Source organism: Geotrypetes seraphini, chromosome 5 (genome assembly GCF_902459505.1).
Source record: "Geotrypetes seraphini chromosome 5, aGeoSer1.1, whole genome shotgun sequence".
Classification (NCBI taxonomy): domain Eukaryota; kingdom Metazoa; phylum Chordata; class Amphibia; order Gymnophiona; family Dermophiidae; genus Geotrypetes; species Geotrypetes seraphini.
In genome coordinates, this window is record NC_047088.1 from 244539982 (window position 1) to 244563932 (window position 23951).

Sequence of the window (23951 nt, forward strand, 5' to 3'; positions counted from 1 at the left end):
TGTTCGTGAAATCCAAAGCAATGCTGCTATGTTACCTACCTTGTGGTTGTGCATATACTCTCTGAAAGCCAACTCTGCATACAAAATCACAGAATTGAATAGGCACCTCGTGGTACAATTTGCGCAATACATTCCGATTCCCCTGTTTTCTCTGCACATCATCTTTTCTTGCTTGGTAGATAACCGTTAGAATGGGATTACATACTTTTTCCATCTAAAATGCAAATAAGCAACAGATTCACGAAAGATGAAGTATAAGTCATACTTCTATTTAGGTTTCAAGTTTACTTCATACTTGATATACCACATATCGGTACATCTTTGCAGTTTACAATAATACATTTTTTTATTTTTTAAAAAATTATTTATTAATTTTTAACATTAAATACAAAGTGCCGTTTATTGCTTTGAATAATAGACAGTATAATTTGAATTGAATTCGTGCTTGTATTGGTAACCAGTGTGAGTCTATGTAGGCTGTGGTGATGTGGTCAAATTTACTACTCGCTTAGTAAATTTGACCACATCACCACAGCCTACATAGACTCACACTGGTTACCAATACAAGCACGAATTCAATTCAAATTATACTGTCTATTATTCAAAGCAATAAACGGCACAGCCCCCATTTACCTAAACAACCGCCTGAACCAAAACCTCACTACTAATCAAAGAAGAACCCAGACCCCATTTACCTAACCCCAGGGCCGGATTTAGATGAAAAGAGGCCCTAGGCATTTTCACCTCCCATTTTTAAGTTTGTAAATTACATGAGAGATAATAAAATACATAATTACTGTGATATATATCAATATGTTAAATGAAACATGTTATTATTGATACTAACCTTTATAAAAAATGTGACATGCATAATAAATAAAAAAAAAGTCGAGAACACCTATTTGGACATTTATTCTCAGCACCATATATAGTACTTGTAACAATAACTAATCAAACATAACACACAACATTGCCCCTTCCTATGTCCATAGTGCCCCCAGTGCATCCTTTCTCACCTCACTGCCCCTCTGATGCCCGCCTGCCTCCCATCCCCCTTCCACTGAAACCCCCCCCCCCAATGCCAGTCTGGGCCGCCCTGTCCTGACGGTTCCATGTTTAGCCTCTCTCCCCGCGGGGCTGGGCTTTGCCCAGCTGTTTCCGGACTGACGTCTTTCCCTCCCCGATCCTCCTCCCAGGGCAAGAAAAAGAAAGGGAGAAGCCGAGTCGGCGCCCCGTTGCGGCCGGAGCCGGTTCCGATCCCGAAGCGTATAATTTCTCCTTATTTTCGGTTCAGTGTTTTAGTGTTCACTGTTTTTATAATAGTGTAATTTTAATTTTGCTAACAATTTGAATGTAGGCCCCTCTTGATCTTGAGGCCCTAGTCTGAAGCCTAGTTAGCCTACAGGAAAATCCGGCCCTGCCTGCCCCCCACTCAAAGGCACTCAGTGCAAGAAGATGTTTGACAGCCTACTAGCGACGCAAGCAGCGAAACTTGACCATACCATCTCTAACCTGCTGATATCAACGAGCGACCTCAAATCTTTTCAAAAAGAAATCAAAACCTTGCTATTCAAAAAAATCTATCCAGATGTCTTAACTCTAACCCTGGTTTTACCCTCTGTGTATTCCCCCCCCCCCAACCTCTCCTCATCTCCAGTTATTCTCTTTCTTCAAAGCCTCAAGCATATCTACTGCTTCCCAAATTGTATATTTACTGGAATTGCACTATCTCCTATTTGTTCAGCTCCCCAAATTGTAAATCTACTGGAATAGCCCAGTCATCTTTTCTGCATCCTAAACCCTAAATTGTAATTCTCCAATCTTCTTGTAATCCTCCTGGAAATGTCCAGCTATTTCTTTTGTAATCCGCCCAGAACTGCAAGGTACGGGCGGAATAGAAGTCATTAATATAATGTAATGTAATAAGCAATCAAGTAATATAGTCTACTGCACTTTTCTCTAACAAATAAACTAAAGCTGTTTTCACCCTCCCCACTGGATATAAATAACAATATTTCATGACTCAAAGGGAAATACTAATAATAATTATATTACTACTTATATTATAACTTACAATATTTTATTAATGGGCCCCAAATTTCTTTAAATTTGCTATGGTGTCCCCTCTGCAAAGAATTCATGTTTTCAAACTTATAAATCTGACCAGAAGCTATAATTTAAGTTATCCCAGCTTTTCCAATTTTTCATCATTAGTTGCATGGCTACTCCTGTCATAATGAGGAGTAGTTTGTTCTGATTTGCACTAACTGGTTTCTTAGACAGTAAAATCGTTCCAAACAAAATTATATCATATGATAATGTTAATGGAATTTCCAAAACCATGATAATTTGACCCCAAATAGATTTCCAGAATTTGAGTATCAAGGGACAATAATAAAGCAAATGATCCAACGTCCCTACATCAAGACGGCAGTGCCAGCATCTATTAGATTTAGAACTATCCAACCGTTGTAACCTAACAGGGGTCCAAAAAGATCTGTGTAATAAAAAAACCCAGTCTGTCTCATAGATGCTGAAGCTGTGCATCTCATCTTCCAATTCCAAATTCATGGCCATTGAGACGCAGAAATCTGCTGCTTTGTCTCAATACTCCAAATGACTTGTAATAATAAATTTTTTTGAACACAATAATAGAGAAGCAACATCATTGTTTAAACAAAATTTGTATTTTTGTAATCATTGAGGGGGAATTCATCAAGAGGCATTAACCGATTTAGGCTTCGCGACGATCGCTGCTAACCAACCTGATTCACAAAACAGCCCACCGTGTGTTTTTCCCCTCGATCGCCCATTTTCCGTTCCGGCCATGCAAATTTGTAAAACCCCATGCAAAATAGCCAAGCGATTGATTCACTAACATTTGCTTGGCTACTTTGCATCGCTTTTTACGATCCTAAAACCCAACTGCTGTAGACCTGTCGGTAACTGTGTTATTGATTAGTCTGCCTTTTTTTTTTTTAAATGGCACAGATATTTTCTGTGTATTACATACACAAAATAACTGTCCCATTTAAAAGAAAAATTTTATCCCCCACCCCCTTGCTAACAACCTTTCGACAATCGCGTGACACCCCCCCCCGACAATTTCCACAATACCACATGCTTCCCCTCCCCCGCGTGAATATGGAAGGAGGGATGCCCATTCCCTCTTGCCATCGCTCCCTCCCCCTGCACCAAACTGATATGGCAGGAAGGATGCCCATTCCCTCCTGCCGCCAGGTCCCCCACCTCATAGCTTTAAGTCAGGAGCAGGAGGGGTGCTCAGTCCCACCTGCTCCTCCACCGGCCACTGTCAGCAATGCAGGCCTTAGGCTGCTTCTCCTGTCACTACTATCAGGGATCTGCACATGTCTCAATCGCTCACCTCCGTGCAAATCATTTACATGGAAACTTGATAGTGAATCAATCGCTGTTTGAAAATCGACCAACAGCGATTGAGTCACTATCTTTAGAGAATCTGGGCCTTAGGGCTAGATTCACTAAGCAAACCGATTGTGTACCACTCGGTTTGCGCTCAATTTACGACCCCGGCTCGATTCACTAACCACCCTCCAGACCTCATCCGCACCATATGCAATCAGCGCATGCAAATGAGTAAAAATGCATGTAAATTTCTTAACGCGTCAATTCATGAAACCATTTCCTCCAAACCGACTGGCCTTTCCATTCCAAAAAGTTACGACTGCTGAGGACCAGTCGTTTACATCCTTGCCGGCTATTTCTGCCTAGCAACTGATGCATGCATGTTAAGAACCCCATCAAAAATATATATCTACCCCTCCAAAAATCATAAATATATCAAAACTTTTAAATATATGTAAACCTTCATGTATATAAGCGTTAGAAATAATTTTTTTTTCTTTTTTGGAATGCGCATAGCGAGCACAGGAGTGAATTTCATATTTGTAATACGCATTGCGAGAAAATCGCAGATTAACCCTGTGCTCTCCTTGTGCATTGTACATTTCAAATATCAATTCCAAATAACTAAAAAAAAAACCCCAAAAGTCAAATAAAACTTTTATGGGCCAGCTATCCCTCCCCCTTCCTTCCAGCTGGATTGTCGCGTGCATGTGACGTCAGGGTGTCGCTAGTGGTTGCTACGTGCTTTACGGCAGATAGAGCCGCACAGCCTCCTGGGATTTGTAGGCTGTATATAACAGCACCTAATCCCAGTGCATTCAACAGCTGTTGTGCCTTCTAGCAACTTGAAAGTACTTTTCCTGAGAGAAATGGACTGCGCTCGTCGGCTACAGTATATGCTTCTTTTGGAATACGAGTAGCAACAGTACTTCAGAAAAAAAGAACGGTTGGTAAGAATACTTCCTTATTTATTGCCTTTTTTACGACAACAATGCTTTGTGGTAGGCGCATTTGAAGCCTGCTAATGACATCTGTGATTAAACCATGCCCCATTTCTACAAAGTGAATTCCTAAATAGCTAGTGCATGCGTTATGAGCTTCTAAACCAACCAGGATACAGTGCCCACGTGCGTTGATCGATGTTTCAGCTCTAATAGCAGCGTGTTTACGATCATTTGCATGGACAAGCTGTACTGAATCGATCGGCTACAATGACTCAGAAACGGATAGGATACGAATAGGATAGATTTGGGGACTTTAGTGAATCCTGCCCTAAGTGTGTGCTAAACACTAAGATGCCCACAGGAATATAATTGATGTCTTAGCATTTAGCACATGCTACATTGGTTAGCGCCCCTTGATGAATTCCCCACTTAACGACTTTGTAAAAAAGAGTCTTAAGTTCCACTTTAAATTTTTGAAAAGATGATTTAAGATGTAAACGGATGAACAGATTATTCCAAAGTGCAAGTCCTCTAATGCTAAATGTGGAAGACCATATACTGGAAAAATTGAATTTGTTGTAAAGATTGCTCAACAAAACAAAAACTTTGTGATTCTAAGTACTCAATGTTGTATATGGAATAAGTAAACAAAACAAAAAAAGAGAGATGCCTATGTTTTGTATATTATGCACAAGCCAATGTTCTCTCTATTTATTTTTTCAATTTTTTTATACTGCTCTCCCAGGGGAGCTCAGAACAGTTTACATAAGAACATAAGAAATGCCTGCACCGGATCAGACCTGGGGTCCATCCAGTCCGGTGATCCGCACACGCGGAGGCTCAGCCAGGCGTACCCTGACGCATACATTAGTCACTCGTATCCCTCAATGTGTCCTGCAAGAAGATGTGCGTCCAATTTTCCCTTAAATCCTAGAATGGTAGTTTCCTCCACCATCTCTTTCGGGAGAGAGTTCCAGGCGTTCACCACTCGCTGTGTGAAGCAGAACTTTCTGACATTTGTCCTGGCTGTGTCCCCTCTCAGCTTCAGGCCATGACCTCTGGTCCGAGTCTGGGTCACATTCGCCAATGTGAATAAAGCTATTTCTTGCTCTCTATCCTTTCCCCCTGCTGGTGAGTGAGCTTGCTCCATTTTGTCGATTCCTTTTAGCAATTTAAAAGTCTCTATCAGATCCCCTCTCAGTCTTCTCTTCTCAAGGGTGAATAATCCCAGTTTTCTGAGGCGATCCTTGTAGCTCAAGTTCTCCATACCTTCTACTAGCTTCGTCACTCGCCTCTGCACCTTCTCCAGCAGTGTTATATCCTTCTTCAGGTACGGAGACCAGTGTTGGACACAGTATTCCAAGTGTGGTCTGACCATTGCTCTATAAAGCGGCATTATGACCTCCCTTGATCTACTCGTGATTCCCTTCTTTATCATGCCTAACATCCTGTTAGCTTTCTTTGCTGCTGTTGCGCATTGAGCCGACGGCTTTAGGGTCCTGTCTATCAGTACCCCTAAGTCTTTTACATGAATTTATTCAGGTACTCAAGCATTTTCCCTGTCTATCCTGGTGGGCTCATAATCTTTCTAAAGTACCTGGGGCAAGGAGGGGATTAAGTGACTTGCCCAGTGTCACAAGGAGCAGTGTAGGTTTGAACCCACAACCTCAGGGTGCTAAAGCTGTAGCTTTAACCGCTGCAAAGGATGTATTTTTATGTCATTGGATGAATAAAGATTCCTATATTATCAGAGGCATTGGAGGATACTTTCATTAGTGCACATCATTCTGATCTGGACCATTCCACTCAGCCTTTGGTAGCTTTAACCACTGCACCACACTCTAAGCCAGGGAAGCAGCTTTTAAGTCATGATGTATTCTGAGCAATGGTTGGTTTGGGCTGAACTGGAATGTGGTGAGCAGGTGATGGGGTGTGGGGGGGGGCACAAAGCCAAGTAATTTTTGAAAATGATGTCAAATTATTTCTATTGAACTAAAAAGAAAATATAAAAAACTGTACATAAATCAAAGAGCACATCATATCCTATTAGAAATCACAACAAATCTTATTATGAACCACACTGAATCCTAGTTGAAAATTGCAGTATAGAAGAAAGATGTATGGTATGGCATAGTAAATGTGTCACACTGTACAGAATGGTTTTGACACCAGAAAAACGAGAAAGCAATGTGTGTCCTCCCTGTACTGTTCAAAATACTATCCTACCTCTGCCCCTTCTCTCCTCCCTGCTTCCATAAAATGAGCCGTTTTGGGTCCAAAAGGGGTGAAGGAGAACCAACAAATATGTACCCTACTTTGGGCCATGACACTAATAACACTTCTCAACATTTGTTCATTTGTACCAGAACACCTGGCCTTGATCATACATGCAGAACATAGATAAACCCTATGCAAATACAAGACCACAAACTAAAAGTACTAATATACACAAACAAAACCCTAATGCCAGACTCTGTATACAGTACAACACCAGAGGAATAGAAACAAATGCATTTCTTCCTGAACAGTGCACAATATTGACAACAGATGTACTCGCATTGCCTTTGCATTCTCCCTGCTTCCCCAACGCCGTAACAGGCCAGCAGCGACTGCAGAAGCGCCGGACCCACCAGCCTTCCCCCCAATGTCAATTATGACATTGGAGAGGAAGTTCCGGGCCAGCCAATCACTGCCTGGCTGGCCTGGAACTTCCTCTCTGATGTCAGAATTGACGTCTGGGGGAAGGCTTGTGGGTCCAGCGCTTATACACGCCTGGCCTGACATTAGAGAAGCATGGAGAAATCGGCGGTGGTGGTGGCTGGTAGGGGGGGGGGAGAGAGAAAGACAGACAGACAGACAGAAAGGGGGACAGGGAGAGACAAAGAAAGACAGAAAGAAAGATATAAAGGGGGGCAGAGAGAGAAAGAAAGAAAGGGGGGGCAGGGAGAAAGAGAGAGAGAAAGAAAGGGGAGGGGGCAGGGAGAGAGGAAGAAAAGTTGGACTCACGAAGGGACAGAAAGATATGTTGGTTGGGAAATGGAATGAGGTCTGGAGAAGAAGCATGCAGGAGGCAGGAAGAAGGGAAGAAATTTTGGATGCACAGTCAGAAGAAGGAAGTGCAACCAGAGACTCATGAAATCACTAGACAGCAAAGGTAGGAAAAATGACTTTATTTTAAATTTAGTGATCAAAATGTGTCCAAATTTATATCTTCTGTCTATATTTTGCACTATGGCCCCCCTTTTACTAAACCGTGATAGTGGTTTTAAGCGCAGGGAGCCTATGAGCGTCAGGAGCAGCACGGGGCATTCAGCACAGCTCCCTGTGCTAAAAACCACTATCGTGGTTTAGTAAAAGGGGAGGGGCTATATTTGTCTATTTTTGTATAGTTACTGAGGTGACATTACATATTTTAAAGTCATCTGCCTTGACCTCTTTGAAAAAAAAACCCCAATATAAATGATAATTAACATTTCTCTGCGTACAGTGTGCTTTATGTTTTTAAAAATGTTATTGTTGGTATATCATTGTGACTTGGTAATTTTTAAAGTATCTCGCAAGCCCAAAAAGTGTGGGCACCCCTGGTGTAGATATTGTGTCAGCTTCTGTTCACTTAAGGATTCATTGAAAGATAAAGTAGACATGTAATCATTCCAATCTACAGAAGCATAAAGAGTCTATCATTTGGAGTTTTGTTAAGGGTATGCTGTGAACTTACTAACATACTCATTGTACTCTACCACAACATACTCGCTATTAATGATCAATGTAGTTTCAGATGAAATTTATTGCTATCCCATCAATGCTAATGAAGTGAACAATTACATTTCTGATTACCGGTAGTTAATTTTTCAATTTGAAGTCATCTACCAGCACCTGATAGAAGGAAAGTAATCTTCAAAGTTGTCTCCATGGGTAAACAACAAGGCTTTACCATCAGACATGAGATTTCACAAAACTATATAATATGTGGGTGAGGTTATCTGTGTATAACCTATATGCATGCAAATTTACCCACCTGTACAAGTTGTGTGTCCAAGGAGTAGAATTTGCACGTACATGAATACTTTTACTGGCTGATATTCAAAGCAAGTTAACTGGCCAGAAAAAGCTGCCGACTAGTTAATTCACTTGGTTGCGGCTAGTGGTCATTTTCAGTGGCATTTAACTGCTTGGTGCCAAACTTAAAGCCGGCTATTTCGGGGGTACTCTGGGGGCCGATATTCAGACCTAAACTGACCAGATTTAGTGCATAAATAGGACTTTATAAACAGCTATCCTGTCTTTTATGTGCTAACCCATGGTTGGTTAAGTATGAATATTGACCAGTCAAGTGCTGGACAGTTATATTTCAAATATATGTGTAAAGGCAGATAGATGGACCACAAGGTCTTTATCTGTTTTCATTTTTCTCAGTTTCTTTGTGTGTGCGGAGACTTCCAGGATAATTTTCAAAGTGAAACTATGCACTTATGTCAACTTTGAAAATGGATTGACGACCCATAGAGTGAAAAGCATGCAGGCAGTTGTAAAAGTTACCCCCCACCCTTTGTAGCTTGAACAATTTTTGTTAGCACATGAATCTCAACAAAAATAGTGATATGACTGTTTGGAGTTAGAAACAAAACCAGTTATGATAGAAGGAAATTAATGCTTTCTAGTTTAATTACTTATATGGTGCTACAAAAATCTTCATATTTTTTCCTTTTTATCTTTGTTTATCATATGAAAGTCTCCCTAAACGTGGGCTTGTTGGAAATTTAAGTTTAATGATAATTATATTGATATTAGTTTCTTATTTTGTAGAATTCCATTCGTATGTATTCTATTTTGTAGAATGTATTTTGAAAATTGCAAAATTAAAAAATAAGTTACCCCCCCCCACCCTTCCAAAGAAATGATATCCCAATGCTGATACAGACTCATAATTCTGATGGAGTTCTTCAATGGCTACCTAGATATGGAAACCTGCTTCCACCTTACATAACACCATAGCACATTTTGGTCCCTCATGGGGGATTAACACCTATCCATCATCTCCAACCCTGGGCCACCCAAGCTATGTTCTACTTTTCTAGATATTCTCTATGCCACTGATTAGAAAATCAAGAAAAGGCTCAACAGTGAAAATCTGTACACTGTAGATTAACTAATAACATTCTTACCTTGACTATCTGAAGGTTTGCTTTTTCAAACTCTCTTTTTCTGTCCAGAAATTCTTGTGTATTTGATGCCACCAGAAATTTAGTGTAAAACATACCAGAACCCCTCAGGTCACTCTGTATTAGACGATAATCATGTTCCAGATAATCTATGTTTACAACAGGAAAGATACCAGGAATAGACATTTCAAAGCTCTGCTGTCCATTGGAAATGGTATAAAGATAGCTTGAATATCACATTTAACAAGTAGGAAAAGCATGCATGCCTCGCATAATTTTTTTCCAATCCTTTTGTGCATGTGCATATGTAGCTGAGCTGTCTCTGTGCGTGTCTGACTTAGAAGAGAGAGGAAAGGGGGCTCTGACCATGGCTTATCTCCCACTTCACCTCTCCTGAAATAGCACGGGGAAAACTTGAGGCCCTAGTTTGATGTGTGGCTGTACCAGCAAGTTACAAGTTAGCATGGGGATTCTGAATGGAGAGATTAAAGCAGTGGGCTGAGAACCAAGGAAGCTGAATAAATTGTTTTCAACCTCCACTCTCCCTGATACAAGCCAGACATGCCAAGGGTAGACTGCCCCAAAGAGTGAGATTTATAGGCAGCATGTCCAATATATAAATCTAAAAAGATTTTAAGTGTCAGAAAGGCTTCACAAATGGAACAAAAATATAGATATTTAGCTTTCTCTAAATCATCTGGAAAAAAACCAGCAGTATTAAGACAGTTTTATAGTTAACAATCTGTAGAATCTTGAAAGTCAGATGAGTAGTTGGCAAGCCTAGCCTTCTGAGCACATCTGACAGAGCCCTACACTGGGAACCCTAACTAAGTGAAAAGTTTGCTTGTACATTAATAAAGCCCTGACTGCAGCAACAGGTATTAGCTGATAGTAGATATACAGGGGCATTTTCGATAGAATGTCTACGTCCGACTTTAGACTTTTCAAAAATCACTTATTTAGACATGTTGGCTATCAGGACGATTAACCTTAGGACCATTTGGACATGGGAGGGGCCAGCATTGTAATAGACTGGACACACAGACATGCCAACGGAGCATAAAGGGTGCCAGATGTACATCTTATAAACCCCTTATAATTTATGCTAAGCCCTCCAAAAGTTTATTTCAAGTTTCAAGTTTATTTTAAAAAAATTTTATACCGCTTATTCAATTTTCTAGGCGGTGTACAGCAATAATAAAAGAAATATCTTTAAAAGAAACAAAACAAATTAGAGTTAAAATATTATACAAAACAATGTTAGGTTAGTAGACATTTACAAAAAACACATATACTAACTACACACAATTGGGAAAGAGGGACTGAACTACAATATTTGAATAAAAAACACACTTAGGGGTAAAACAATAGGTAGGGAAAGGGACTGTAGTTGATTTTGTCCTAAGAAGGACAGTTTTATCCAAAAGCATCCTCAAATAAAAATGTTTTGAGTTTTGCTCTAAAAATTGCTTTGTCGAAGATTCCATTCATAAATGATTAGGCAATGAATTCCAAAGGGAGGGTGCAGTGACGGCAAAATTATTGGATCTCAATGTATTAATTAGTTTTAAAAATGGTACAACTAGGAGATTTTGTGATACAGAGCAAAGAGATTTAGCGGGATAATAGGGAGTAAGGAGTCTATCAATAAACTCTGGTTGACTGTGTGAACGAGTTGCAAAAGTTAATTGTAGAATTTTATAACTAATTCTATGTTCGACAGGCAGCCAATGAGCATCGATTAAAAGGGGAGAGACATGGTCGTATTTCTTTGCACCATAAATGATTTTAATTACATTAGTGATTTCTATTCCGCCATTACCTTGCGGATTACATCCAAACTAAAACAAGAATTACATTTCAACTTTGAAGTAATAGATTAAACGATGAGATAAAATTTTAAGGGAGAATTATGGGTTTTAGATAATGTTTGGTGACTAGAAAAATTAGAGAGTACTAAGGGTTTATAGAGTGTTGGATGTTGGGTTAGGATTGTGGTGCTGGATAGGTTTAACGTGTTTTTTGAAGAGTATGGTTTTATAGCAGTATTTTGTACTATCTGTAGGCGTCTTATTTCCTTTTTGGTAATGCCCTTATAGAAGGCATTACAGTAATCTATACAAGAAATTACCAAAGAATGGATTAATGTATTCAGGGATGATAAATCTAATAGTTTGGATAGAGAACGTATCATTCTAAGACGGTGGAAACATTTCTGAACCATCGTACTAATATGATTGTGATAGGAGAATTTGCAGTCAAAAGTAACTCCCAATAGCTTTAGAGTAGGTACAACTTTAATTGGGAGGGATTCAAATTTCAAAGGGGCCTCTTTAAAGGGAAAAATCATTAACTTAGATTTATTGATGTTGAGTGATAACCTATTTGAATCTAACCACAGTTTTATTTTTTCAAGTTTTTGGTTGATGGAAGCAACGTCCCCGATGTTATTTAGATCGATAGGGTGAATTAGTTGCATATCATCGGCGTAAGCAAAGGTGGTGAAGCCGATAGATTGGCCCACTGTCAAAAGAGGGGACAAAAATATGTTAAAAAGTAGTGGTGATGGGATAGAACCTTGCGGGATCAGATGATGAACCCCAAACCTAATATACCCACTTGTTTCCCACCCCAATAGCCCTTATGGCTGCAGGTGGCACCTATATGGCAGTATAATAAGGTTTTTGTGGGCTCAGAATTTCCACCATAAATGTAGTGATTAAAATGGTTATGGGCCTGGGTCCTCCTCTCTATGGTTCACTAGCCCACCCACCAGGCTACTTAAGATACCTGTGTGCAGCTCTACTGGGCTTCATTGAGATCTCTGGGTAGGAGGGGGGTTACTGACCATTGGGGGAGTGGGAGGGGTCATTAAAATAAAGAAACTAGCTTTGTTCAGATTGGGGATTACATCCAGGAATTGTTGTCTAGGTGGGAACATCTGGAAGAAGTAGGAAAGCAGTGGGCAAAACTGAGAGGAGCTATTATAAGGGCAACAAACCATTTTGTAAAGAAAGTTTAAGTAAAAGTAAGAGGAAAAGAAGGCCGCTTTGGTTCTCAAAAGTAGTAGCTGAAAAAGGTAAGAAAAAAAAGAGGCTAGCTTTCATAAACTACAAAAGATTGCAGAAAGAGGAAGACAGCTAAAATATTTTGAAAAATTAAGAGAAACTGATGGAGTAGTCAGGAAAACAAAGATACAAATGGAAGAAAAAAATAGCAGACATGGTAAAACGGGGGACAAGACACTTTTTAGGTATATTAGTGATAGGAAGAAGTGCAAAAGTAGCATTCTGAGACTCAAAGATGAAAGGGAGAAATATGTAGAAGCTGATAAAGATAAGGCTGAATTACTTAACCCATATTTCTGTTCTGTATTCACAGCTGAAGTGCTGGAAGCAGGACCATAGAAGACAAACGCAAATAGTGACAGAGGTGTGGTAGACCCTGATTGATTTTCAGAGGATTGTGGTGGTGAGGAGCTAGCTAAACTGAAGGTGGACAAAGCAATGGGGCCAGATGGTGTATATCCGAGGGTACTGAAGAAACCTAGGGAAGTTCTGGTGGTTCTGCTGGCTAACCTTTTCAATGCTTCTTTAGAATCAAGAGTGGTACCATAGAACTGGAGAAGGGCAAAATGGAAGTAAGGAAGAAGTAGGGAGGCCAGTAAGACTAACTTCTGTGGTAGGTAAATTCATGGAAACACTTTTAAAACAAATAGTAAAGTTTCTGGAATCCAGTGGATTACAGGACCCAAGGCAACATGGATTCACTAGAAGCAGGTCTTGTTAGACAAATCTGATCAATTTCTTTGAATGGGTGACCAGAGAATTGTATAGAAGGAGTGCGCTAGATGTGATGTATTTAGATTTTAGCAAAGCCTTTGACAGTATTCCACACAGACATCTAATAAATAAACTCAGTGCCCTTGGGATGGACCCCAAAGTGACAGACTGGGTCAGGAGTGCAAGGCAACAGAGGGTAGTGGTCAATGGAGATCTCTGAGGTAAGGGATGTTACCAGTACTGTACCTCAAGGTTTGATTATTGGGCCTGTTCTTTTTAACATTTTTGTAAGCGATATTGCTGAAGGGCTGTCAGGTAAGATTTGCATTTTGTGGATGATACCAAAACCTGCAATAGAGTAGAGTAGACACCCCAGATGGTGTGAATGTCATGAAGAAAGACCTAGAGAAGCTTGAAGAATGGTCTGAAATTTGGCAGATAAAATTTAATGCTAAGAAATGTAAGGTCATGCATTTGGGCTGCAAAAACCTTAAGGAACGGTACAATTTAGGGGGTGAAGAACTTTTGTGCACGAAAGAGGAGCAGGGCTTGGGAGCTATATGTGATGATCTTAAGATGGCCAAACAGGTCAAATAGGTGACGTTGAAAGCTAGAAGGCTGATAGGGTACATAGGGAGAGGTATGGCCATTAGGAAAAAGGAGTTATTGATGCCCCTATATAAGACTCTGGTGAGACTTCATTTAAAATATTGTGTACAATTCTGGAGACTGCACCTTCAAAAAGATACAAACAGGATGGAGTCAGTCTAGAGGAAGGCTGCTAAAATGGTCAGTGGTCTTTGTCATAAGGCATATGGGGACAGACTTAAAGATCTCAATATGTATACTTTGGAGGAAAGGCAGAAGATATGATAGAGATGTTTAAATTCCTACATGGCAGAGCGTTTCTTATATCCATGTTTTCTGGACCTGCCCTAAGGTGCATCTTTTTTGGAAAAGAGTTTGTGCATATCTACCTCGAGTGTTGGGCCAGGTGGTGCCTTGCACTCCCACACTCCTTCTTTTGGGTCTCACCAGAAATTCTAATTTTAGAGGGAGGGGGACTCTGTCTTGGATTTAAAAACTTAGTTTACTGGAGCTTAAAACTATTTTGCAGCTATGGACTACATCACAGCCCCCTTCTTATTGGAATTGGAGGGCACATATAGTTTGTTTGATTGCTTGGGAATTGCAGGATGCAAGAGCCACATATAAGCAGAGGAAGACCATTTTATCCATTTGGGACCCGTACTTACAGTCCCTGCCTGAGAGAGCATGTAGTCAAATTTTGAACAGTTTAGGGGATGCCCTTATTTTTTTGTATCTGGATCTCTGGCACTTTAGAGGGAGGTTATATGCTTGGAGTACCCCTAAGTGTAGTGATTGCACAAAGTATAATGACTCCCAATTAAGCTTTAGGCTTTGGTCATTTCAATTGTGTTTCCAGACTCAGGGTTTGCTATTGGCAGGAGGATGGGGGGGGGGGGAGGTTGGATTTCTAGTTGTTTCTTAGCATTTTTTTTTTTTTTTTGCTATTGCATCAGTACTGCTTGTATTGTTTTGACAGTTCTGTGTCAATGGGCTTAGTTGGGGGTAGGGGGATGGAAATATATGCTTTTGTTGCTTATTGAAAATTTCACCTTTTCTACCATGTTTCGCCAAAAATAAAACAGTCTTATATTAATTTTGGGCCCAAAAAAGGTACTAGGTCTTACTATTTTCAGGGATGTCTTATTTTTTTTCATGTACAATGATCATCTCTCCCTTCCTCTCCTCTACCCCAATTCTTCCTATTTCCTTTCTCTCCCCCACATGTGCATCTTTCCTCCCCTCTCACCCATCCCCTTGTGCAGTATCTTTCTAGCCCTCCCTCCCTCCCATCCCTTGTGCAGCAGAACCCTTGCAGCTTCTATCCCTCCCTTCCTCCCATCCCTTGTGCAGCAGAATCCTTGCAGCTTCCATCCCTCCCTTCCTCCCATCCCTTGTGCAGCAGAATCCTTGCAGCTTCTATCCCTCCCTTCCTCCCATCACCACATGTAGCATCTTTCTATCCCCCACCTCCACTGACCCATCTCTCCCTCCGATCTGAATTGCGAGACCGAAATAAATACCTTATAGCAAACCGGCAACATCGGCAGCAATCTAGACAGGCTGCTTTGCAGCCTTCTATCTCACGGGGCTCCTCAGCTCAGGTAGGCTGATAGACAGCGAGAAAAGAGCCAATGCGCACAAAGTCAGCTGGAGGCTGGTGAGAAGCTGCTGGTTGCCAGCCCGCCTGCCCTCACCACCATCCTGAATGCTATATAGAAGTTCTGCTCATTTGAAGGGTTGATTCCTCCCCCCAGCTCAGGTAGGCTGATGGGACAGCAGGCAGAGAACCAATGTGCATAGCGTGCTGGGGGGCAGAGAAGCCAATATGTGAGGCTGGAAGAAGGGTTCAGCTGCTCCCAGGGAGGTGGTTCTGATGCTTCATGCTGCAGGGGGGCCAGGGCGTGTATTATCCAGTTGCGGGGGGGGGGAACTGACAGGCTCTTACACATCTTCATGTGCTGGACCCTAGAGGTAGGGTTGCAAAGAAAAAAATGAACTGTGGACTGGGGCTCCGCCTCTATAGGGTAGGTGTTCAAAGTTGTAGTTCCTCTCTGCAAGCCAAAGATTATCAAGGTAAAAACCTAATCTCTTCTAGTGTAATAGGTATAACAGCCTTGACCATTGGGAAGGGATAAATCACCACACGGACAAAATCCGGAGTAGATGTAACTGAAAGACAACTTCCAGCTTGCGTGCACAAGGAAAAACTGAAGAGATGCAGTACGGTCTACTGAGGAAGAAGGCAGAGCTGAGAAAAATGTAGATGATGCCTTCTGTACAGCTCATGGTTAGGGGGAGTTAACCCACTTGTCAGGGCTCATATGCCCTGTGCACCAGAACAGTAGTTTTATATACAGTAGAATGCAGTTACACTGGCATGGTTTCTCTTTAAATAAAATTGTATGTGTTGGCCTTGACTACTATTATTCACAATGAGTGTTTATGCTCACATGTAACAAACAGTAGGTTACTTACATTTTCGGTCAAGCTGAAATACTTGTCCCTTGCTATCTGTTACAGTTTTATTATTAAATCTTGTAGTATGATAGCTTCCATTCAAGTCTACTTCCACATCCTTTTGATTAACCCAAGCTTTCTCTAAAGTCTTATTGGCAGCTGCTCCATAGTTTGTTGTATGTGTTTCAGTGGCATATGACCACTGTACCACTGACTGCAGGAGCTCCTCCTCCTCGTGCCTTGCATATTCATCTTGGACATCACACAGCATTTTCTCAGTCTGTAGAACTGCTCTAATAGCATTGTAAAGAGGGCCTTCAATTTCTATCTTTGCATTGCCATTGCTTAGATTTATGGATATGGACACACCAGAATACCCCGACAGTGATTCATGCTCCCGTTTACCACAATAAAAGATGTGCTGGTTTTCTATGAATAAACGTTCCTGGTTCAGCAGCAATGTATTTTGGATCCATGTTTCTGCTGCACTCACATTCATGTGATCCTTTCCACGGAGTCTAATGGTAGGTACATCTGATTTATGGTCTCTTTTCTCAACATCAGAAAAATGTGACAAATTGGCTGAAACACAAAATAAGATCAGAAGCTTCATGAATCTTACAGAACCACCAATTAAACTGCCATTTTGCAAAGTACTGTATATCTAAGGGAAAATTAGGTTCTTACCTCGATAATCTTCTTTCTAGTAGACAGGTATAGTAGGCTTGACCATTGGATTACTTACGTGAAACCACAAGTTTCTTGCAGAAGGATGTTATCCACATCTTTCAGCTCTGCCTCCTTCCCCAGTGAGCTGTACCTTGTCTCTTCAGTTTGTACCAAAGCAGACGATATTCGCTCTAATAGGAGACAAAACAAAAAGAAAGGGAGTGGGGAACTTACCCACCATAACACTTCTGTTCTGTTCTGAAACAAATATTGTGAACAATGTTAGGAAAAAACATCACCTAAACTCAGGTGGAATGAACTAGCCATCAACCTGTGTGCACTAACACTTATGGCGCTCTTAGAGACTCCCAGGCCTCTTAGCTTGTAAAATATCTTTTTCTTTTTTTAAACCAAGGCTGATTATTCTTTTTATCCAACTTGCAGAAGAAGATCACCAGCTTTGGACACACACATCTGACCAAGTCAGTAAGCAGAAAAATTGTAACTGATAGCACGGGCCGTCAAGCCTAATACACCCATCTACTAGAAAGAAGATTATCAAGGTAACAATCTAATCTAATGTAACAGGTTTAATAGGCTTGGCTATTGGGACTTACCAAAAGAGTCCTTTGAGACTAGGGTAGAACAGAAGAGCTTGTCCCTTAATACTGAAAACCCTTTTTAGGCTGTCATGTCCACTCTGTTGAACTGTGTAAAAGAATGGAGAGTGGACCATGTAGCCACCCTACAAATTTCCTCAGGTGGAACTGCCCTGGCCTTCGCTCATGAAGAAGCTATACTTCTAGTGGAAAGTGCTCTTGGAGAAATTGGCGGCTGTTTACCACAGCCAATGTACATTGACGAAGTTGCCATGCGGATCCATCTAGAAATAGATGCCTATGAAGCTGGCCTCCCCTGTCTAGTCTGACTGGTAAGAACAAAGAGATGATCTGAGAGCCGAAACTCATTGGTCACCTCCAGGCAACAGAGAAGAACTCTCCGTACATCCAGCAAGGACAATACTTTGTCCCTTTTCTTCAAACACATGGGATGAAATGCAGGTAAATGGACCTCCTGATCGGCATGGAATGCCGAAACTTGGTAAAAAGGAAGGAACCGTGTGCAGGGAAATCCCAGAATCCATAATTTTGAGAACAGTTCTCTGCATGGTTCTCTCCAAGAGAGTTTGCCTTCCAACATTCTCATCAGAATCTTACGAGCAAATCTCAGGGGTACCTCAAGGCTCCATCCTATCCCCAATGTTATTCAATCTCTTTCTTGCTCCTCTTCTTACTATTGCACAGTCTATTGGCTTTACTATCTTTGCGTACGTGGATGATATTCAGCTCATTCATCCAGACAACTCCACACAAATTTAGGAAATCAATCAAACTTATTCTCATTAGTAACTGGTCATCTCAAAATTTACTCGCCCCTCAATATTGCTAAAACAAAGGCTATGCTCTTTCCAACTAAAGAAAATGAAACACTGAAAGCTCAATTATGCATCTCTTCTACACCAATCCAACTGGTACAGACCATAAAACTTCTAGGAGTAATTCTTGATAATTCTCTCTCTTTTAAAGCTCAAATTAGCTCCGTAGTGCAAAAATGTTTCTTCAAACTAAGGATGATCCGCTCTATTTCAACCCTTCTAGACCCAAAAGCACTCAATATTCTAATTCATTCCTTTATCATTTCCAGTCTAGACTACTGCAATTCCCTCTATCAAGAAATTGCCCAAAAACAGATCAGACTATAGATAATTCAAAAGAGTGCTATTAAAATCATCTTCAAGGCTAAAAAATTTGACCATGTCTCTCCTCTTCTTAAAAAAGCCCATTGGTTACTTATCACACACAGAATCTTGTTCAAATTCTCTTACTAGCATTCAAGGTCAACTCAACTACACTCCCATGCTCATTGACAGGATTTTAATCCCTTATGAATTCTCAAGGTCACTGAGATCCTCTAAACCAACATCTCTTGAGTACCGGTATTCCCTCAATTAGACAGCTTTTCTATGATACAACGTGAAAAACTTTTTACTCAGTAGTTGCGCCATCTGTCAGAATTGGTTGTTCATCTTTCCCCCCGGTTTTTAATTAATTTTTAAGATTGTAAAGTAAACCACTTTGGTATTTAAAAGCGGTATATCAAGTCTGAATAAACTTGAAACTTGAACTCTTCTCGCAGAGGCAATCATGACTAGGAAAGCTGCCTTCAGTGATGCTTCCTGCAGAGGTTCATATGGAGCCTTATGGAAGCCCTGTAGCATGTTAAGGTTCCATGACAGAAAGGGTGGTCGAACAGAAGGATGCAACCTAAGCACTCCCCCTTCAAAAATCTGGGAAGCCAAAGACCTTTGTTCCACTCAAGCTCTAAAGAACAAGAAGCCTGCCATCTGCACTTCAAGGGATCTAACCGCTAGACCCTTCTCTAATCTGGCTTGTAGAAAAACTAAGACCACCAAAATCGGGACCCTAACGGGTTCCACATTGTCTTTAGCGCACCAAAGCTGAAATATCTTCCAAGCCTTAGAATAGGCTGCCACAGTTCAGTGGCTTTTTAGCTCTCAGGAGAGTTGGAGGCAGCGAGAGGCAACAGGCTCGTCTTCTTTTTTTCCTGCCTGCAGCATGCCACATATAGCTGACCCGGAAGTCTTCCTTCGACATTGGAGGAAAGAATTTGCGTCAATCATGTGCAGCATGCAAGGCCAAATGTGGACACTGCTAAGCTCTGCAATTGGCGGACCTGCACAGCTTTTCTCTCTTAACGGAGCAGTTTGAAAGTTCTGGCAGCAGATAAAAAGGGCAGGGACTGGGAGTAGAACCCCGAAACCCCCCCACCCACGTATAGAATGCATCGATAGGAGTAGCATGTGATGCGGTGGGAGGTTCTCTGTGAAAGAAAACACATGAAAAGCACTCTGCCGTGCAGGTTTTTAATGTCACTTCCTTCATGGAGTCAGCTGCTGTTACTACTAGAAAAGGGAGCATAGACACTGAGAGAGCCTTCAAATGAATATTTTCCGATTTCACAAGGCTTGTACATAGGGGCGTAGCTACAACAGAGCAAACCCAGCTAATTGTCCAGGGCCGCCTACCTTTCAATTCTGTTGCTATGGGCGTTGTCATTAGAAACTGCATTGAGTGGGTGGAGTTTTATGCTCGAGGAGAGGGCAAAGTGCTAGTACTGAGAAGGAGTGCTCCGCCTCCTCAAATCTACCTCTCTGCTCTCTCTTTTAGTATGAAACTCTGCCCACTCAATCCTGCTCCATATGGGGTTGGGTAGAATTTCTATACATCAAGAACCAAAGAAATAAGTTACTGATATCTGTGCTGTGCATTGATTGCACAGTTTTAGAATATGGTCTGACCCAGAAAAGGTTTTTGAAGTTTCATCTTTGGTGATCCCAAGTTTCGCTGCACGTGACTGACGCAAAACCTTCCCTCAGATGTCGGGGGAAAGACTTCCAGGTCAGCATGCTGCAGGCAGGAAAATAAGATGAGACTCTCAACTCAAGCTGCCTCCAACCCCTGCTGTTGATATCAGGTTGGGCAGACTAGATGGACCATTCGGGTCTTTATAATAATAATAATAACAACTTTATTCTTGTATACCGCAATACCATGGAAGTTCAATGCGGTTAACCATAGAAGAGACTGTACATTTACAGCGATGATACATATTACAGTGTTGTTACATTTACAAAGATGTTACATAAATGGCAGTAATAAAAAGGCATATACTAAAAAAGAGACTGTACGTATACAGCGATGTTACATGTTATAGCGGTGATACATTTACAGTGATGTTAAATATGAGGCAATGAAAAGGCAGGGCGATTAGATAAAGACAGAGATTGAGTAAGAGAGGCCATAGAGGCTTGGGAGGGGGGGCGAAGTCAGAGGGAATGGAGGCATATCGAGGGAAGGAGGGTGCAGGGAAGGAGGGAAGGCAGCGTTAGCGGAATTTGTCGAAGAGGTAGGTTTTTAGTGACTTCCTGAACAGGTGGTATGGCGGGGAGTTGGAGATGAGGGCGGTAAGGCAATTGTTCCATTTGGAACAATTATCTGCCATCATCTACTATATTATGTTACTATGTTATCTGGACTCGAATATGGGAGGCCAACACGGGACACAGAAGGAAGGGGGTGAACAGGGAGTGCGTTTTTGGACACAGAAGGCATGAACTTGGGAGAGAGGAAAGGAGGGAAAGAGATGCTGAGGTGGGGGAGGGAATAGAAAGGGAGAATTGGGCGCGGGTGTGTCAGTGAGAGGGAAAGAGAAGGTCATGTACACAAGGAATGGAAGAAAGAGGAGAATTTTTGGTCATAGGGAGGGAGTGAGGTACAGATGAGAGGGAAGAGAAAGATGAGAGGGAGAAATGTGGTGGAAGGGAACAGTGGGACAGATTGAAAGAGATGCAAGAGGGAGGGTTTGTCATATTAGGGAAGGGAATGGAGGGAGAGATGTGGCATGGTGCTGGAGAGGGGTGATAGAACAGGAGAAATGTCAGGTATGGGGCTGGTGGGCAGGGGCGAAAGATGAGAAAGGGATAAATGCTGGGCCATGGTAGGAGGAAGCAATAGACATTAACAGAAGAATTTACAGAAGATGGGATAGTAGGAAAAAAAAACTGGGACCAACTTGATGGAAAAATAAGTTTCCAGACAACAAAGATAAAAAACGGAATTTGGAAAATGTATATAGCAGATGTCTTTGTATTGTGTTCAAAAGAAAAGGAAATGGATATCTGGTTTTATTTCTACAGTGTTGAAGTACTTGCTGGCCTTGCTATGGCTGGTGGGGATCCCCAAGCACCGCCAGCAGAGGACCTCCTCTAGAGACGACCAGAACTCCCCTCCACTAAGCGCAGCAGTCATTGGCAGCATCCATGAGCCACTGAGGTGCCAGAATCTGTGACTCGGACGCTACTGCTGCCTGCCAAGCTTGGCAAAAAGGACCCATATGGTTGACTGTCGGTCATCCCCAACAATGCACAATGCAGTTGAATGCCTACCTAGACAATGACCACTCCCCCTGGTCCAGAGTCTGCCAACTGAGATAGTTGGCTTGTGTATTTTCTACTCCTGCTACATATACTGCTGAGATTACAGATGGACTTCTGCCCAGTGCAATAACAACTGAGCTTCCAGCTGCAACTGAGCATTTCAGGTGCCAGTGTTTCTCAACCTTTTCAAGCCAAGTACCAATAAATAAGCTAATAAATACCAACCGAGTGCCCCTGCCCAAGCTTCACCCCAGATCCATCCCTGACTCCACCCCATAATAATATACACAAATATAATCTTATTAACACATAATGTTAACTACAAAATTATAAAAACACAAAGCACCCTGTATGCAGAGAAAATGTTAATTATCATTTATATTCAAGTTTTTTTCAAAGAGGTCAAGGCAAGGCAGATGACTTTAAAATATGCAATGTCACCTCAGTAACTAGAAAAATGGACAAATATAGTGCAAAATATGGACAACAGATATAAATTCTCAAAACTGACATTTCGATCACTAAACTGAAAATAAATTAATTTTTCCTACCTTTGCTGTCTGATGATTTCAAGAGTCTCTGTTTGCACTTTCTTCTGACTGTGCATCCAATATTTCTTCCCTTCTTTCTGCCTCCTGCATTCTTCCTCTCCTCCAGACCTCATCCCATTCCCTAACCAACATCTGTCTGTCCCTCCATGAATCCAACTTTTTCTTCCTCTCTCCCTGCCTGCCCCCTCCACTGAAGTCACCGCCACCGATTTCTCCCTGCCCCACCACCGAAGCCGACCCTGCCACCCAACATGCTCCATTCCCACCCCCTTGTTGTCGCCACAACAGGAATGGGCCAGGCGCGTGCAGCGACTGCACGCGGCCAGCCCATAAGCCTTCCTCCAGGACCCACTGATCCGGGCACCCACCAGCACTAAGGGAAGAGCCCACAAGGAGTCACTGGGCTGGGTGGATGGCAGAGGGACCGCCAAAGGAATTACACACACCCCAGTGGGCCCCCTGAAAAGACTGCATGCGCTGAAAGAAATGACCCGGGGAGACCCAAAGGAAGGAAAGGAAGCTGCTCCTTGACCAGGGTGGTAATGCAAAAATCACTCAAACGCCCCGAGCAACACCCTTCCAAACAGGGGGGTAAGCACGGTCCTCAGGAAAACAGGAAAATGGGGCACCTTAGAGTCAGTCAAGATCTGAACCAACTTATCCAGATCCTCACCAAACAAGAAAGACCTCCAAAAGGGAAATTCAGTAAGCTTAGCCTTAGACGCCACGTCCGCTGACCAACCCTGGAGCCACCAGAGTATGGCAAGCAGCCACACTGAGAGCCATGAACATGGCTGAAGCCCACAGTAGATCATACATAGCATCTGAGAGATAAAAACTGCCCAGTTCAATCTTAGCTACCTCCTGATCCACCAAGGACAAGTCATTAGACTCCTGACGGAATGAGGCTACTTGCAAGCAACATCAAGAGAGAAGTTGAGAAGTTTTTAAACTAGGAAGAAGGGGAAAGCCGAGAGTCGACCGAGAGAGAAAGTCGAATGGTTCGGGAACCGGTATACCCGGAGGATACCGTGATACTCACTGGATCACAGGCAAGACAGATCGAAAGGGACACAAGAGGGAATGAAATGCAAGAAAGGAACAGGCCACAGACTTAAGTGTATGTACACGAAGGCAAGGAGCCTAAGGAATAAGATGGGAGAATTAGAAGCTATGGCACAAAAAGATAACGTGGACATCATCGGCATCAAGGAAACATGGTGGACTGAGGAAAATGTCTGGGACACTGTGCTACTGGGATACAAACTATACCACAGAGACAGAATGGCTCAAAAAGGTAGGGGCATTGCCATATACGTCAAAGAGGGAAATGAAACTACTGGAGAGAACACGCCACAACAGATGGATAAGTTAGAGTCTCTATGGGTCAAAAT

General features: G+C 41.9%; 1 protein-coding gene across 6 annotated transcripts in view; it reads right to left on the minus strand.

Annotated features, from left to right (window-relative positions):
* Positions 1 to 23951, minus strand: part of PARP9 (poly(ADP-ribose) polymerase family member 9) — an 87928-nt gene that overhangs the window by 9173 nt on the left and 54804 nt on the right. For 5 of the 6 annotated variants that reach the window (XM_033945239.1, XM_033945241.1, XM_033945240.1 and 2 more), the window contains exons 8-10: positions 16339 to 16902; positions 9494 to 9639; positions 40 to 214 (exon numbers count right to left, since the gene is read on the minus strand). In XM_033945239.1, the coding sequence (XP_033801130.1) occupies positions 40 to 214; positions 9494 to 9639; positions 16339 to 16902 (885 nt within the window). The remainder of the gene's footprint in view (positions 1 to 39; positions 215 to 9493; positions 9640 to 16338; positions 16903 to 23951) is intronic. The other variant, XM_033945242.1, reaches the window with a different exon arrangement.